Source organism: Oncorhynchus mykiss, chromosome 15 (assembly GCF_013265735.2).
Source record: "Oncorhynchus mykiss isolate Arlee chromosome 15, USDA_OmykA_1.1, whole genome shotgun sequence".
In the NCBI taxonomy this organism is placed as follows: domain Eukaryota; kingdom Metazoa; phylum Chordata; class Actinopteri; order Salmoniformes; family Salmonidae; genus Oncorhynchus; species Oncorhynchus mykiss.
In genome coordinates this window covers 12,080,066-12,095,065 of record NC_048579.1, presented here as the reverse complement: position 1 = coordinate 12,095,065, position 15,000 = coordinate 12,080,066, and the positions used below count along the sequence as shown (strand labels likewise).

The 15,000-nt window shown below is 46.4% G+C and overlaps 1 protein-coding gene across 4 annotated transcripts in view; it reads right to left on the bottom strand.

The window, feature by feature from the left end:
- Positions 1–15,000, bottom strand: part of LOC110489594 (zinc finger homeobox protein 4) — a 150,520-nt gene that overhangs the window by 83,288 nt on the left and 52,232 nt on the right. For 2 of the 4 annotated variants that reach the window (XM_036943708.1, XM_036943709.1), the window contains exons 4-5: positions 13,207–13,501; positions 5,447–5,955 (exon numbers count right to left, since the gene is read on the bottom strand). In XM_036943708.1, coding sequence (XP_036799603.1) covers positions 5,447–5,955; positions 13,207–13,501 — 804 coding nt within the window. The remainder of the gene's footprint in view (positions 1–5,446; positions 5,956–13,206; positions 13,502–15,000) is intronic. The other 2 variants (XM_036943710.1, XM_036943711.1) reach the window with 1 other exon arrangement.

Genomic DNA, 15,000 nt, shown 5'->3' with positions numbered 1-15,000 from the left:
AAGGTTTAACGAACCTTGAAGTGGATTTAACAAGTGACATCGATAAGGGATCATAGCTTCCACCTGGATTCACCAGGTCAGTCTATGTCATGGAAAGAGCAGGTGGTCCTAATGTTTTGAATACTCAGCATATAGGGCCATTTGATTTACAAATGAGAGAATGGGGTTGACCTCACCTAATGGTCAAGGAGAGATTGGCCAGTTTATACCAGAGCTATATAACCACCATCTTCCATCAGAGTCTGATGATTCAGGAGTAGAGGGGGAAAGGAAGGAAGAAATAGAAATATGCAGGTGGGGGAGGACAAAAGGAGACTTTCCTTTTGATTGATCTGAATTCCAGTCCCCTCTCCTTCACCCTTACCTCTCCTCCTCCTCCCTTCTCCTCCTCCATCCTTACCTCCCTCCTCCTCCACCTCCATACTTACCTCTCTCATCCTCCTCCTCCCTCCTCCTCCTTTATCCTTACCTCTCCTCCTCCTCCCTCCTCCTCCTCCATCCTTACCTCCCTCCCTCCTCATCCTCCATCATTACCTCCCTCCCTCCTCCTCCATCCTTACCTCCTCCTCCTCCTCCTTCCTTAACTCCCTCCTTCCCTCCTCCTCCTCTCTCCCTCCCTCCTCCTCCTCACCTCCCTCCCTCCTCCTTCATCCTTACCTCCCTCTCTCCTCCTCCTCCATCCTTACCTCCCCCCCTCCCTCCTCCACCTACTCCTCCATCCTTACCTCCCTCCCCCCTCCTCCTCCTCCTCCTTCTCCTCCATCCCTCCCTCCTCCTCCTCCACCTTCTCCTCCATCCTTACCCCCTCCCTCCTCCTCTTCCTCCTCCTCCTCCTCCTCTCATCATTCTCTAGTTTAATTTCCCCCTTTTTTTCCTGGCTGGTCATGGCATAGCTAGAAGGATCATGGGTAATAAGATGGCTTATCTGCCTCTCCCCAGAGAGAGAGAGAGAGAGGCACCATCTCCCCAGACCATCTCTGTTTCTCTAGCCATCCCTTCTCTTTAACCCCCATCCATCGTTCTATGACTTATATCCCGCTTTCTATTTTCCCCCTGTTTCTCCCCCTCTGTTTCCCTCCCTCCCTCTCTGTTTCCCTCCCTCCCTCTCTGTTTCCTTTCCCCCCTTTCTGTTTCTCACCCCCTTTCCTGTTTCCCTCCCTCTCTGTTTCCCTCCCTCCCTCTCTGTTTCCCACCCTCTTTCCCCCCTGTTTCCCTACCTCCCTCACTCTCTGTTTCCCTCCCTCATCCCCTGTTTCCCTCCCTCCTTCTGTCCCCCCCCCCCTCCCCGTTTCCCCACTTCCCTCCCCTGTTTACCTATCTCCCTCACTCTCTGTTTCCCTCCCTCGATGATAAAGATGAGCATTACACGTGCTGGGGCCACTGTGGGTTCAAAGGTTTGAAAAAGGGAAAGGAAGGGAAGAAAAACAAATTAAAAGAAAAGTACAAATATGGAAATATTTCGCTGGGCCCCAGACAAGCCATTCTGCTGGACCCCAGACAAGCCATTCTGCTGGACCCCAGACAAGCCATTCTGCTGGACCCCAGACAAGCCATTCTGCTGGACCCCAGACAAGCCATTCTGCTGGACCCCAGACAAGCCATTCTGCTGGACCCCAGACAAGCCATTCTGCTGGACGCCAGACAAGCCATTCTGCTGGACCCCAGACAAGCCATTCTGCTGGATCCCAGACAAGCCATTCTGCTGGACGCCAGACAAGCCATTCTCCTGGACCCCAGACAAGCCATTCTGCTGGATCCCAGACAAGCCATTCTGCTGGGTCCCAGACAAGCCATTCTGCTGGACGCCAGACAAGCCATTCTGCTGGACCCCAGACAAGTCATTCTGCTGGACCCCAGACAAGTCATTCTGCTGGACCCCAGACAAACCATTCTGCTGGGTCCCAGACAAGTCATTCTGCTGGACCCCAGACAAGCCATTCTGCTGGACCCCAGACAAGCCATTCTGCTGGACCCCAGACAAGCCATTCTGCTGGACCCCAGACAAGCCATTCTGCTGGACCCCACACACATATGGAGGGGTAGAGGCAGAAGTAGCCCATGTCCTGATATTCTCATCTGGCCTCCAGCTGTAAAGTCTGGAAAACCTGCCGTTCTGAATCCCCTCAGATCTCTACTGAGCGACAAAGCAGCAAAAAAGTCTGAATATGATTTTTGTTTGCATCTTCCACCGATTCCCATAGAGCTATACAGACCCTCAGTGTTCTAGAGCTATACAGACCCTCAGTGTTCTAGAGCTATACAGACCCTCAGTGTTCTAGAGCTATACAGACCCTCAGTGTTCTAGAGCTATACAGACCTTCAGTGTTCTAGAGCTATACAGACCCTCAGTGTTCTAGAGCTATACAGACCCTCAGTGTTCTAGAGCTATACAGACCTTCAGTGTTCTAGAGCTATACAGACCCTCAGTGTTCTAGAGCTATACAGACCCTCAGTGTTCTAGAGCTAGGTAGAGGACAGTAGAGGGGTAACTGAGTGCATGTAGAGGACAGTAGAGGGGTAACCGAATGCATGTAGAGGACAGTAGAAGTAGAGGACAGTAGAGGGGTAACTGAATGCATGTAGAGGACAGTAGAGGCGTAACTGAATGCATGTAGAGGACAGTAGAGGTAGAGGACAGTAGAGGGGTAACTGAATGCATGTAGAGGACAGTAGAGGGGTAACTGAATGCATGTAGAGGACAGTAGAGGTAGAGGACAGTAGAGGGGTAACTGAATGCATGTAGAGGACAGTAGAGGGGTAACTGAATGCATGTAGAGGACAGTAGAGGCGTAACTGAATGCATGTAGAGGACAGTAGAGGGGTAACTGAATGCATGTAGAGGACAGTAGAGGAGTAACTGAATGCATGTAGAGGACAGTAGAGGTGTAACTGAATGCATGTAGAGGACAGTAGAGGGGTAACTGAATGCATGTAGAGGACAGTAGAGGAGTAACTGAATGCATGTAGAGGACAGTAGAGGGGTAACTGAATGCATATAGAGGACAGTAGAGGGGTAACTGAATGCATGTAGAGGACAGTAGAGGGGTAACTGAATGCATGTAGAGGACAGTAGAGGCGTAACTGAATGCATGTAGAGGACAGTAGAGGCGTAACTGAATGCATGTAGAGGACAGTAGAGGGGTAACTGAATGCATATAGAGGACAGTAGAGGGGTAACTGAATGCATGTAGAGGACAGTAGAGGAGTAACTGAATGCATGTAGAGGACAGTAGAGGTGTAACTGAATGCATGTAGAGGACAGTAGAGGGGTAACTGAATGCATGTAGAGGACAGTAGAGGGGTAACTGAATGCATGTAGAGGACAGTGGGTTGACCTTCTCACCTTCTTCACTGGCCAAAGCTAAATCGCTCGCCAGGAAGCTTAAGACACGTACACCCGAGTCCACATGACCCAGACATGGCTTAAAAGGCATTACAACTCTGGGAGCTTTTAATTATGTTGTTATATGTTGGCACCAATTAAAAATGGTCTGTCTTACTCACTCTCTTTGTGCGTGCGTGTGTGTGTGTGTGATAACATCATCCTATTTTCTAGGACAATGAGGTAGTTCAGGGTTGCTTTTCTGCCTATTCTCCCTTTTCAGAGAAAATAAATGGCTCCACTAATATTGTTGGACGTGTTTCCCTATTTCTCCTCTTTGGTTTATCCCTTTATATTGCCTCAGACTTGGTCTTATACCTTCGCCTTTAATCATTGCTAATAAAAAATAAAATAAATCCCTGCTATGATTTTTAATGGCTGCCAATGCTTCATGTTGCCTAGCTGGCTATTGCCAGACGATAATCAACTGCTGGGAACACACAGCCATTCACTGCACTACAGGGCACACATACACACCACAGTCACATCGCTAGGGCTGGTCAATAGTTCCTCATTAGCTTAATACGTCCAGTGTACAAAACACAGACCAGGTGAATCCAGGTGAAAGATATGATCCCTTATTGATGTCATCAATTTCAATCAGTGTAGATGAAGGGGGGGCACAGGAGAAGGATTGATAGAGTATAGAGGATAGAGGATAGAGGGAGTAGAGAATAGAGGATAGAGGATAGAGGGAGTAGAGAAAAGAGGATAGAGAATAGAGGGAGTAGAGAAAATAGGATAGAGAATAGAGGATAGAGAATAGAGAATAGAGGATATAGGATAGAGGAAAGAGGATAGAGAATAGAGGATAGAGGATAGAGAATAGAGGATAGAGGATAGAGAATAGAGGATAGAGGATAGAGAATAGAGGATAGAGAATAGAGGATAGAGGATAGAGGGAGTAGAGAAAAGAGGATAGAGAATAGAGGATAGAGAATAGAGAATAGAGGATATAGGATAGAGGATAGAGGATAGAGAATAGAGGACAGAGGATAGAGAATAGAGGATAGAGGATAGAGAATAGAGGATAGAGGATAGAGAATAGAGGATAGAGAATAGAGGATGGAGCTTAGAGGGAGTAGAGTATAGAGTATAGAGTATAGAGAATAGAGAATAGAGGATAGAAGGAGTAGAGATTAGAGGATAGAGGATAGAGGGAGTAGAGAATAGAGGATATAGGATAGAGGATAGAGGATAGAGAATAGAGGATAGAGAATAGAGAATAGAGGATAGATAATAGAGGATAGATGATAGAGGGAGTAGAGAAAAGAGGATAGAGGATAGAGGATAGAGAATAGAGGATAGAATAGAGGATAGAGTATACAGGATAGAGAATAGAGGATAGAGTATAGAATAGAGGATAGAGTATAGAGGATAGAGAATAGAGGATAGAGGATAGAGGGAGTAGAGAAAAGAGGATAGACAATAGAGGATAGAGAATAGAGAATATAGGATATAGGATAGAGGATATAGGATAGAGAATAGAGGATAGAGGATAGAGAATAGAGGATAGAGGATAGAGGATAGAGGATAGAGGATAGAGGATAGACAATAGAGGATAGAGAATAGAGAATATAGGATATAGGATAGAGAATAGAGGATAGAGGATAGAGAATAGAGGATAGAGGATAGAGGATAGAGAATAGAGGATAGAGGATAGAGAATAGAGGATAGATGATAGAGGATGGAGCTTAGAGGGAGTAGAGTATAGAGTATAGAGTATAGAGAATAGAGAATAGAGGATAGAAGGAGTAGAGATTAGAGGATAGAGGATAGAGGGAGTAGAGAATAGAGAATAGAGGATAGAGGATAGAGGATAGAGGATAGAGGACAAAGAATAGAGGACAGTAGAGGATAGAGGATAGAGGATAGAGGGAGTAGGGAAATAGAGGAGTGAGGGAGTACCAGTACCAGTACGTGTGTCTACCAGTTCGGTGCATCACGTTATTAAAGTGGCCTAGGCTTGTTAACACCGTGATGCTGTGTTGGTTTGTGAGTTGATGGCTGCTGTGTGTCTACCAGTACGGTTGTGGATGATGTCATAACAGAATTGAACGGTACCTTGTACAGCCTAATGGCAGCCTCGTGTCGTTGGTTGGTGGCGTGCAGCCGCAGTTTATCCACGCTGTTGCTGTAGTAGTCGCACGCGTTGCACTTCAGATGCACGGGGTTGCCGATGGCGACGCACTTCAACCTCCACTGGTTGGCTTTCCCTCCTTCCTTGATGTGTGCCACCAGCTGATGCTTCTGCATGTGTTTGTCTGTCTTACAGTGCAGCTGGAAGTTGGCCTTGAGCTGGGTGTTGTAGGTGCACAGCTTGCACTGGTACACATCTCCCACAATGCCACGCCACTCGTCCTCGGGCAGGGTGCGTTCCGCGTTGACGTGGGCGCCAAGCACCTCCAGGCTGTCGGAGGTGAAGCGGCTGCAGATGGAACACTGGTAGATGTGGACCGACGGGTCGCTGATGGGTGGGGAGAGCTCGCCACTGCCGCCGGAGAGGACAGACAGGTCGTCAGCCATCAGCTGACCACTGGCCAGATGCAGCTCCGCAGACAAGTCATTATTCACTGGGGACAGAGAGAGAGAGAGTGACGGTTAGAGAAAGAAGAGAGGTGACACAGAGAGAGTGATTTGGAAGACAAGGAGAATAAGAGAGAAGGAAAGGTGGAGGAGGTGGAGGTGGAGGAGGAGGTGGAGGAGCTGGAGTTGGAGGACGAGGAGGAGGAGGAGGTGTAGGTGGAGGAGGAGGAGGAGGAGGTGGAGATGGTGGAGGTGGTGGAGGTGGAGGAGGAGGTGGTGGAGGAGGTGGAGTTGGAGGAGGAGGTGGAGGAGGAGGAGGAGGTGGAGGAGGAGGTGGTGGAGTAGGTGGAGGTGGAGAAGGAGGTGGAGGTGGAGATGGTGGAGGTGGAGGTGGAGGAGGAGGTGGAGGTGGCGGAGATGGAGGAGGAGGTGGTAGAGGTGGAGGAGGAGGTGGTAGAGGAGGTGGAGGTGGAGGTGGAGGAGGAGGTGGTGGAGTAGGTGGAGGAGGAGGTGGTAGAGGTGGTAGAGGTGGAGGAGGTGGAGGAGGAGTTGGAGGTGGTGGAGGAGTGAGGCATGAAGAAGAAGACTAGCCATAGCATAGCACTATAGGCCTCAGTCACACCAAAGGATTTGATCAAATAAAGCATTGCACAGACCCAGTGGCTCCATACAAAGCCTTGCCTATAAAAAAATATATAATAGGATTGGATCAGGATCAATTACAATCATCCCTTTCAACTTGTCAGCTTCCTCATCAGATAGTTTTAATGACTCTGGGCTAGGGCAGTGCAGGGCTAGCTTTAGAGTAGTGGGTAGCAAAGCTAGTAGGCCTTCTCACACAATATGAAACGCTGATCGATACAAAAGGAGCTCTGTTCTGTTACGACACTGCTCTCTCTCTCTCTCTCTCTCTCTCTCTCTCTCTCTCTCTCTCTCTCTCTCTCTCTCTCTCTCTCTCTCTCTCTCTCTCTCTCTCTCTCTCTCTCTCTCTCTCTCTCTCTCTCTGTCTCTCTCTCTCTCTCTCTCTCTCTCTCTCTCTCTCTCTCTCTCTCTCTCTCTCTCAGTCCAAGGGTCTTTATTATCATGGGAAACATATGTTAACGTTGCCAAAGCAAGTGAAGTGGATAATAAACAGAAGTGAAATAAACCATAATAATGAACAGTAAACATTATACTCACAAACATTTCAAATAAACACACACACACACACACACAACACGTACATACACACACAACACGTACATACAGGCACACTGTCGCCACACTTCCACATTCACCACATACGCTGCTGCTACTGTCTATTATCTATCCTAGTCACTTTACCCCTACGTATATACAGGCACACTACTGTCTATTATCTATCCTAGTCACTAAACCCCTACGTATATACAGGCACACTACTGTCTATTATCTATCCTAGTCACTAAACCCCTACGTATATACAGGCACACTACTGTCTATTATCTATCCTAGTCACTAAACCGCTACGTATATACAGGCACACTACTGTCTATTATCTATCCTAGTCACTAAACCCCTACGTATATACAGACACACTACTGTCTATTATCTATCCTAGTCACTAAACCCCTACGTATATACAGACACACTACTGTCTATTATCTATCCTAGTCACTTTACCCCTACGTATATACAGTGCCTTTGGAAAGGATTCAGACCCCTTCACTTTTTCTGCATTTTTGTTACATTACAGCCTTATTCTAAAATGGATTCCACAATATCCCATAACGACAATTTTGTTTTGCATATTTAAAAAACTTTTTTTTTGTTAAATACCTTATTTACATAAGTATTCAGACCTTTTGCTATGAGATTCTAAATGGAGATCAGGTGAATCCTGTTTCCATTCATCATCCTTGAGATGTTTCTACAACTTGATTGGTGTCCACCTGTGGTAAATTCAATTAATTGGACATGATTTGGAAAGGCACACAAATGTCTATATAAGGTCCCACAGTGCATGTCAGAGCAAAAACCAAGCCATGTGGTCGAAGGAATTGTCCGTAGAGCTCCGAGACATGATTGTGTCGAGTCACAGATCTGGGGAAGGGTACCAAAACATTTATGCAGCATTGAAGGTCCCCAAGAACACAGTGGCCTCCATCATTCTTAAATGGAAGAAGTTTGGAACCACCAAGACTCTTCCTAGAGCTGACCGCCTGGCCAAACTGAGCAATTGGGTGAGAAGGGCCTTGGTCAGCGAGGTGACCAAGAAAACGATGGTCACTATGATTATCCGGCATTATGTCACTGGCATTATCCCTACGGTGAAGCATGGTGGTGGCAGCATCATGCTACGGGGATGTTTTCAAGTGGCAGGGACTGGGAGACTAGTTAGGATCGAGGGAAAGATGAACAGAGAAAAGTACAGAGAGAGATCCTTGACTAAAACCTGCTCCAGAGTGCTCAGGACCTCAGATTGCAGCAAAGATTCACCTTCCAACAGGACAACGACACTAAGCATGCAGCCAAGACAATGCATGAGTGGCTTCGGGACATGCCCTTGAGTGGCCCAGCCAGAACCCAGAGTTGAACCCGATCGAACATCTCTGGAGAGAGCTGAATATAGCTTTGCAGTGATGCTCCCCATCCAACCTGAAAGATCTGCAGAGAAGAATGGGAGAAACTCCCCAAATACAGATGTGCCAAGCTTGTAGCATCATACCCAAGCAGACTTGTGGCTGTAATCACTGCCAAACGTGCTTCAACAGAGTACTGAGTAAAGGGTCTGAATACTTATGCAAATGTGATATTTCAGTATTTGACTTGTAATAACTTTGCTAAAATGTCTTAAAGCCTGTTTTTGCTTTGTCATTATGGGGTTTTGTGTGTAGATTGATGAGTGTGGAAAAAAATATTTAATCAAATTTTAGAATAAGGCAGTGTCATAACAATATGTGGAAAAAGTCAAGAATAGTCTGAATAGTTCTGAATGCCCTGTATAACATCTGATAGTAGTTTTTGTAGATGTACATATGTACATAGATATCCTTCGTAACCCTGCACATAGATTCCCTACTGGTACCATGTATGTTGCCAGGCTCGAGGTCATTGCTCACTGTGTATTTTTAGTTTCATTCCTACAATTTTTTTCTGTGAATATTTCAATTTTAGAGTGTTCTGCATTGTTGGGTAGAAGTAAGTAAGCATTTCACTGTTAGTCTACACCTGCTGTTAACGAAGCAGGTGACAATTAACACTTGATTTGATCTGATTGGTGTGTGCAAGCTTGCTTGTAGACATGAGAAACAGCGAGGCTACAGCTGTGACCTCCAGGTTGTCATGAGGAATGGGTGGCTAACAATATGGGCTCTTTGTTGAACCCCTCCACCTCCTAGGAGAGGAAGCAATGCCAGAGGGTTGAAAGGTGATAAGACAGACAGCGAGAGGAGAAATGATACGGAGGACAGATGGAAAAAGGGAAAGGATACGAAGGACAGAGGACAGAGGACAGAGGACAGAGGAAAAAGAGAAAGGATACGGAGGACAGAGCGAAAAAGAGAAAGGATACGGAGGACAGAGGACAGAGGACAGAGGAAAAAGAGAAAGGATACGGAGGACAGAGCGAAAAAGAGAAAGGATAAGGAGGACAGAGGACAGAGGACAGAGGACAGAGGAAAAAGAGAAAGGATACGGAGGACAGAGGGAAAAAGAGAAAGGATACGGAGGACAGAGGACAGAGGGAAAAAGAGAAACGATACGGAGGACAGAGGGAAAAGAGAAAGGATAAGGAGGACAGAGGGAAAAAGAGAAAGGATATGGAGGACAGAGGGAAAAAGAGAGAGAATACGGAGGACAGAGGGAAAAAGAGAAAGGATACGGAGGACAGAGGGAAAAAGAGAAAGGATACGGAGGACAGAGGGAAAAAGAGAAAGGATATGGAGGACAGAGGACGGAGGGAAAAAGAGAAAGGGTACGGAGGACAGAGCGAAAAAGAGAAAGGATACGGAGGACAGAGGACAGAGGACAGAGGAAAAATAGAAAGGATACGGAGGACAGAGCGAAAAAGAGAAAGGATAAGGAGGACAGAGGACAGAGGACAGAGGAAAAAGAGAAAGGATACGGAGGACAGAGGGAAAAAGAGAAAGGATACGGAGGACAGAGGACAGAGGGAAAAAGAGAAAGGATACGGAGGACAGAGGGAAAAGAAAAAGGATACGGAGGACAGAGGGAAAAAGAGAAAGGATATGGAGGACAGAGGACAGAGGACAGAGGAAAAAGAGAAAGGATACGGAGGACAGAGCGAAAAAGAGAAAGGATACGGAGGACAGAGGACAGAGGGAAAAAGAGAAAGGGTACGGAGGACAGAGCGAATAAGAGAAAGGATACGGAGGACAGAGGGAAAAAGAGAAAGGATACGGAGGACAGAGCGAAAAAGAGAAAGGATAAGGAGGACAGAGGACAGAGGACAGAGGACAGAGGAAAAAGAGAAAGGATACGGAGGACAGAGGGAAAAAGAGAAAGGATACGGAGGACAGAGGACAGAGGGAAAAAGAGAAAGGGTACGGAGGACAGAGCGAATAAGAGAAAGGATACGGAGGACAGAGGGAAAAAGAGAAAGGATACGGAGGACAGAGGACAGAGGACAGAGGACAAAGGAAAAAGAGAAAGGATACGGAGGACAGAGCGAAAAAGAGAAAGGATAAGGAGGACAGAGGACAGAGGACAGAGGACAGAGGAAAAAGAGAAAGGATACGGAGGACAGAGGGAAAAAGAGAAAGGATACGGAGGACAGAGGACAGAGGGAAAAAGAGAAAGGGTACGGAGGACAGAGCGAATAAGAGAAAGGAGACGGAGGACAGAGGGAAAAAGAGAAAGGATACGGAGGACAGAGGACAGAGGACAGAGGACAAAGGAAAAAGAGAAAGGATACGGAGGACAGAGCGAAAAAGAGAAAGGATACGGAGGACAGAGGACAGAGGGAAAAAGAGAAAGGATACAGAGGACAGAGGGAAAAGAGAAAGGATACGGAGGACAGAGGGAAAAAGAGAAAGGATACGGAGGACAGAGGACAGAGGGAAAAAGAGAAAGGATACAGAGGACAGAGGGAAAAGAGAAAGGATACGGAGGACAGAGGGAAAAAGAGAAAGGATATGGAGGACAGAGCGAAAAAGAGAAAGGATACGGAGGACAGAGGGAAAAAGAGAAAGGATACGGAGGACAGAGGGAAAAAGAGAAAGGATACGGAGGACAGAGGACAGAGGGAAAAAGAGAAAGGGTACGGAGGACAGAGCGAAAAAGAGAAAGGATACGGAGGACAGAGGGAAAAAGAGAAAGGATACGGAGGACAGAGGGAAAAAGAGAAAGGATACGGAGGACAGAGGGAAAAAGAGAAAGGATATGGAGGACAGAGGACAGAGGGAAAAAGAGAAAGGATACGGAGGACAGAGCGAAAAAGAGAAAGGATACGGAGGACAGAGGACAGAGGACAGAGGACAAAGGAAAAAGAGAAAGGATACGGAGGACAGAGCGAAAAAGAGAAAGGATAAAGAGGACAGAGGATAGAGGAAAAAGAGAAAGGATACGGAGGACAGAGGGAAAAAGAGAAAGGATACGGAGGACAGAGGACAGAGGGAAAAAGAGAAAGGATACAGAGGACAGAGGGAAAAGAGAAAGGATACGGAGGACAGAGGGAAAAAGAGAAAGGATATGGAGGACAGAGCGAAAAAGAGAAAGGATACGGAGGACAGAGGGAAAAAGAGAAAGGATACGGAGGACAGAGGGAAAAAGAGAAAGGATACGGAGGACAGAGGACAGAGGGAAAAAGAGAAAGGGTACGGAGGACAGAGCGAAAAAGAGAAAGGATACGGAGGACAGAGGGAAAAAGAGAAAGGATACGGAGGACAGAGGGAAAAAGAGAAAGGATACAGAGGACAGAGGGAAAAAGAGAAAGGATATGGAGGACAGAGGACAGAGGGAAAAAGAGAAAGGATATGGAGGACAGAGCGAAAAAGAGAAAGGATACGGAGGACAGAGGACAGAGGACAGAGGACAAAGGAAAAAGAGAAAGGATACGGAGGACAGAGCGAAAAAGAGAAAGGATAAAGAGGACAGAGGACAGAGGATAGAGGAAAAAGAGAAAGGATACGGAGGACAGAGGGAAAAAGAGAAAGGATACGGAGGACAGAGGACAGAGGGAAAAAGAGAAAGGATACGGAGGACAGAGGGAAAAGAGAAAGGATACGGAGGACAGAGGGAAAAAGAGAAAGGATATGGAGGACAGAGGGAAAAAGAGAAAGGATACGGAGGACAGAGGGAAAAAGAGAAAGGATACGGAGGACAGAGGGAAAAAGAGAAAGGATACGGAGGACAGAGGACAGAGGGAAAAAGAGAAAGGATACGGAGGACAGAGGGAAAAAGAGAAAGGATACAGAGGACAGAGGGAAAAAGAGAAATGATACGGAGGACAGAGGACAGAGCTAAAAAGAGAAAGGATACAGAGGACAGAGGGAAAAAGAGAAAGGATACGGAGGACAGAGGGAAAAAGAGAAAGGATACGGAGGACAGAGGACAGAGGGAAAAAGAGAAAGGATACGGAGGACAGAGGGAAAAAGAGAAAGGATACTGAGGACAGAGGACAGAGGGAAAAAGAGAAAGGATACGGAGGACAGAGCGAAAAAGAGAAAGGATACGGAGGACAGAGGGAAAAAGAGAAAGGATACTGAGGAGAGAGGACAGAGGGAAAAAGAGAAAGGATACGGAGGACAGAGCGAAAAAGAGAAAGGATACGGAGGACAGAGGGAAAAAGAGAAAGGATACAGAGGACAGAGGACAGAGGGAAAAAGAGAAAGGATACGGAAGACAGAGGACAGAGGGAAAAAGAGAAAGGATACGGAGGACAGAGGGAAAAAGAGAAAGGATACGGAGGACAGAGGGAAAAAGAGAAAGGATACGGAGGACAGAGGACAGAGGGAAAAAGAGAAAGGATACGGAGGACAGAGGACAGAGGGAAAAAGAGAAAGGATACGGAGGACAGATGGAAAAAGAGAAAGGATACGGAGGACAGATGGAAAAACAGAAAGGATACGGAGGACAGAGAGAAAAGAGAAAGGATATGGAGGACAGAGGGAAAAGAGAAGGTATGGGCCAGATAGAGACAGATCAAAACAAAGAGAGACATATGTTCTGGGCGAGTTATGGGCCAGATAGACACAGAACAATAGAAGAGAGAGACACATGTTCTAGAGGAAGTATGGGCCAGATAGACACAGAGCAATAGAAGAGAGAGAAAGACAGAGAAGGAGAGAGTGACAGTAAAATAAAGTGTTAACAGTCACCTTGATTCTCACCTAGCCCAGAGCTGAGTGCAGTAGCCGTATTGGGGTCCAGCTGGAAAGGGTTAATAATCATCTGGGTGTCTGGGCCGGGGCTCTCCAGCTTGACCCCAGTCAGGCCGATGTTCTGAGCCAGGTAGTACTGGTAGAGCTCAGCCTCGGCCGGGGCCAGACCCAGGTGCAGACCGTGTTGAATCTGCTTCATGTTCTGTTGCAGCAGCATCATGTTGTGCATGTGTTTCTCGCTGGTCATGTGGATGCGTAGGTTCCTCGCCACGTTGGTCTCGTAGTCACACACCTGGAGGAGGAGGGGAGGTGTATATATATAAATATATATACAGTGGGGCAAAAAAGTATTTGGTCAGCCACCAATTGTGCAAGTTCTCCCACTTAAGAAGATGAGAGAGGCCTGTAATTTCCATCATAGGTACACTTCAACTATGACAGACAAAATGAAAAAAAGAATCCTGAAAATCACATTGTAGGATTTTTAATTTATTTATTTGCCAATTATGGTGGAAAATAAGTATTTGGTCAATAACAAAAGTTTATCTCAATAGTTAGGTAAATACCCTTTGTTGTCAATGGCAGAGGTCAAAAGTTTTCTGTAAGTCTTCACAAGGTTTTCACACACTGTTGCTGGTATTTTGGCCCATTCCTCCATGCAGATCTCCTCTAGAGCAGTGATGTTTTGGGGCTGTTGCTGGGCAACACGGACTTTCAACTCCTTCCAAAGATTTTCTATGGGGTTGAGATCTGGAGACTGGCTAGGCCACTCCAGGACCTTGAAATGCTTCTTAAGAAGCAACTCCTTCATTGCCCGGGCGGTGTGTTTGGGATCATTGTCATGCTGAAAGACCCAGCCACATTTCATCTTCAATGCCCTTGCTGATGGAAGGAGGTTTTCACTCAAAATCTCATGATACATGACCCCATTCATTATTTCCTTTACACAGATCAGTCATCCTGGTCCCTTTGCAGAAAAACAGCCCCAAAGCACGATGTTTCCACCCCCATGCTTCACAATAGGTATGGTGTTCTTTGGATGCAACTCAGCATTCTTTGTCCTCCAAACACGACGAGTTGAGTTTTTACCAAAAAGTTATATTTTGGTTTCATCTGACCATATGACATTCTCCCAATCTTCTTCTGGATCATCCAAATGCTCTCTAGCAAACTTCAGACGGGCCTGGACATGTACTGGCTTAAGCAGGGGGACACGTCTGGCACTGCAGGATTTGAGTTCCTGGCGGAGTAGTGTGTTACTGATGGTACGTTTTGTTACTTTGGTCCCAGCTCTCTGCAGGTCATTCACTAGGTCCCCCTGTGTGGTTCTGGGATTTTTGCTCACCGTTCCTGTGATCATTTTGACCCCATGGGGTGAGATCTTGCATGGAGCCCCAGATCGAGGGAGATTATCAGTGGTCTTGTATGTCTTCCATTTCCTAATAATTGCTCCCACAGTTGATTTATTCAAACCAAGCTGCTTACCTATTGCAGATTAAGTCTTCCCAGCCTGGTAAAGGTCTACAATTTTGTTTCTGGTGTCCTTTGACAGCTCTTTGGTCTTGGCCATAGTGGAACTTGGAGTGTGACTGTTTGAGGTTGTGGACAGGTGTCTTTTATACTGAAAACAAGTTCAAACAGGAGCCATTAATACATGTAACGAGTGGAGGACAGAGGAGCCTCTTAAAGAAGAAGTTACAGGTCTGTGAGAGCCATAAATCTTGCTTGTTTGTAGGTGACCAAATACTTATTTTCCACCATAATTTGCAAATAAATTCAGAAAAAAATCCT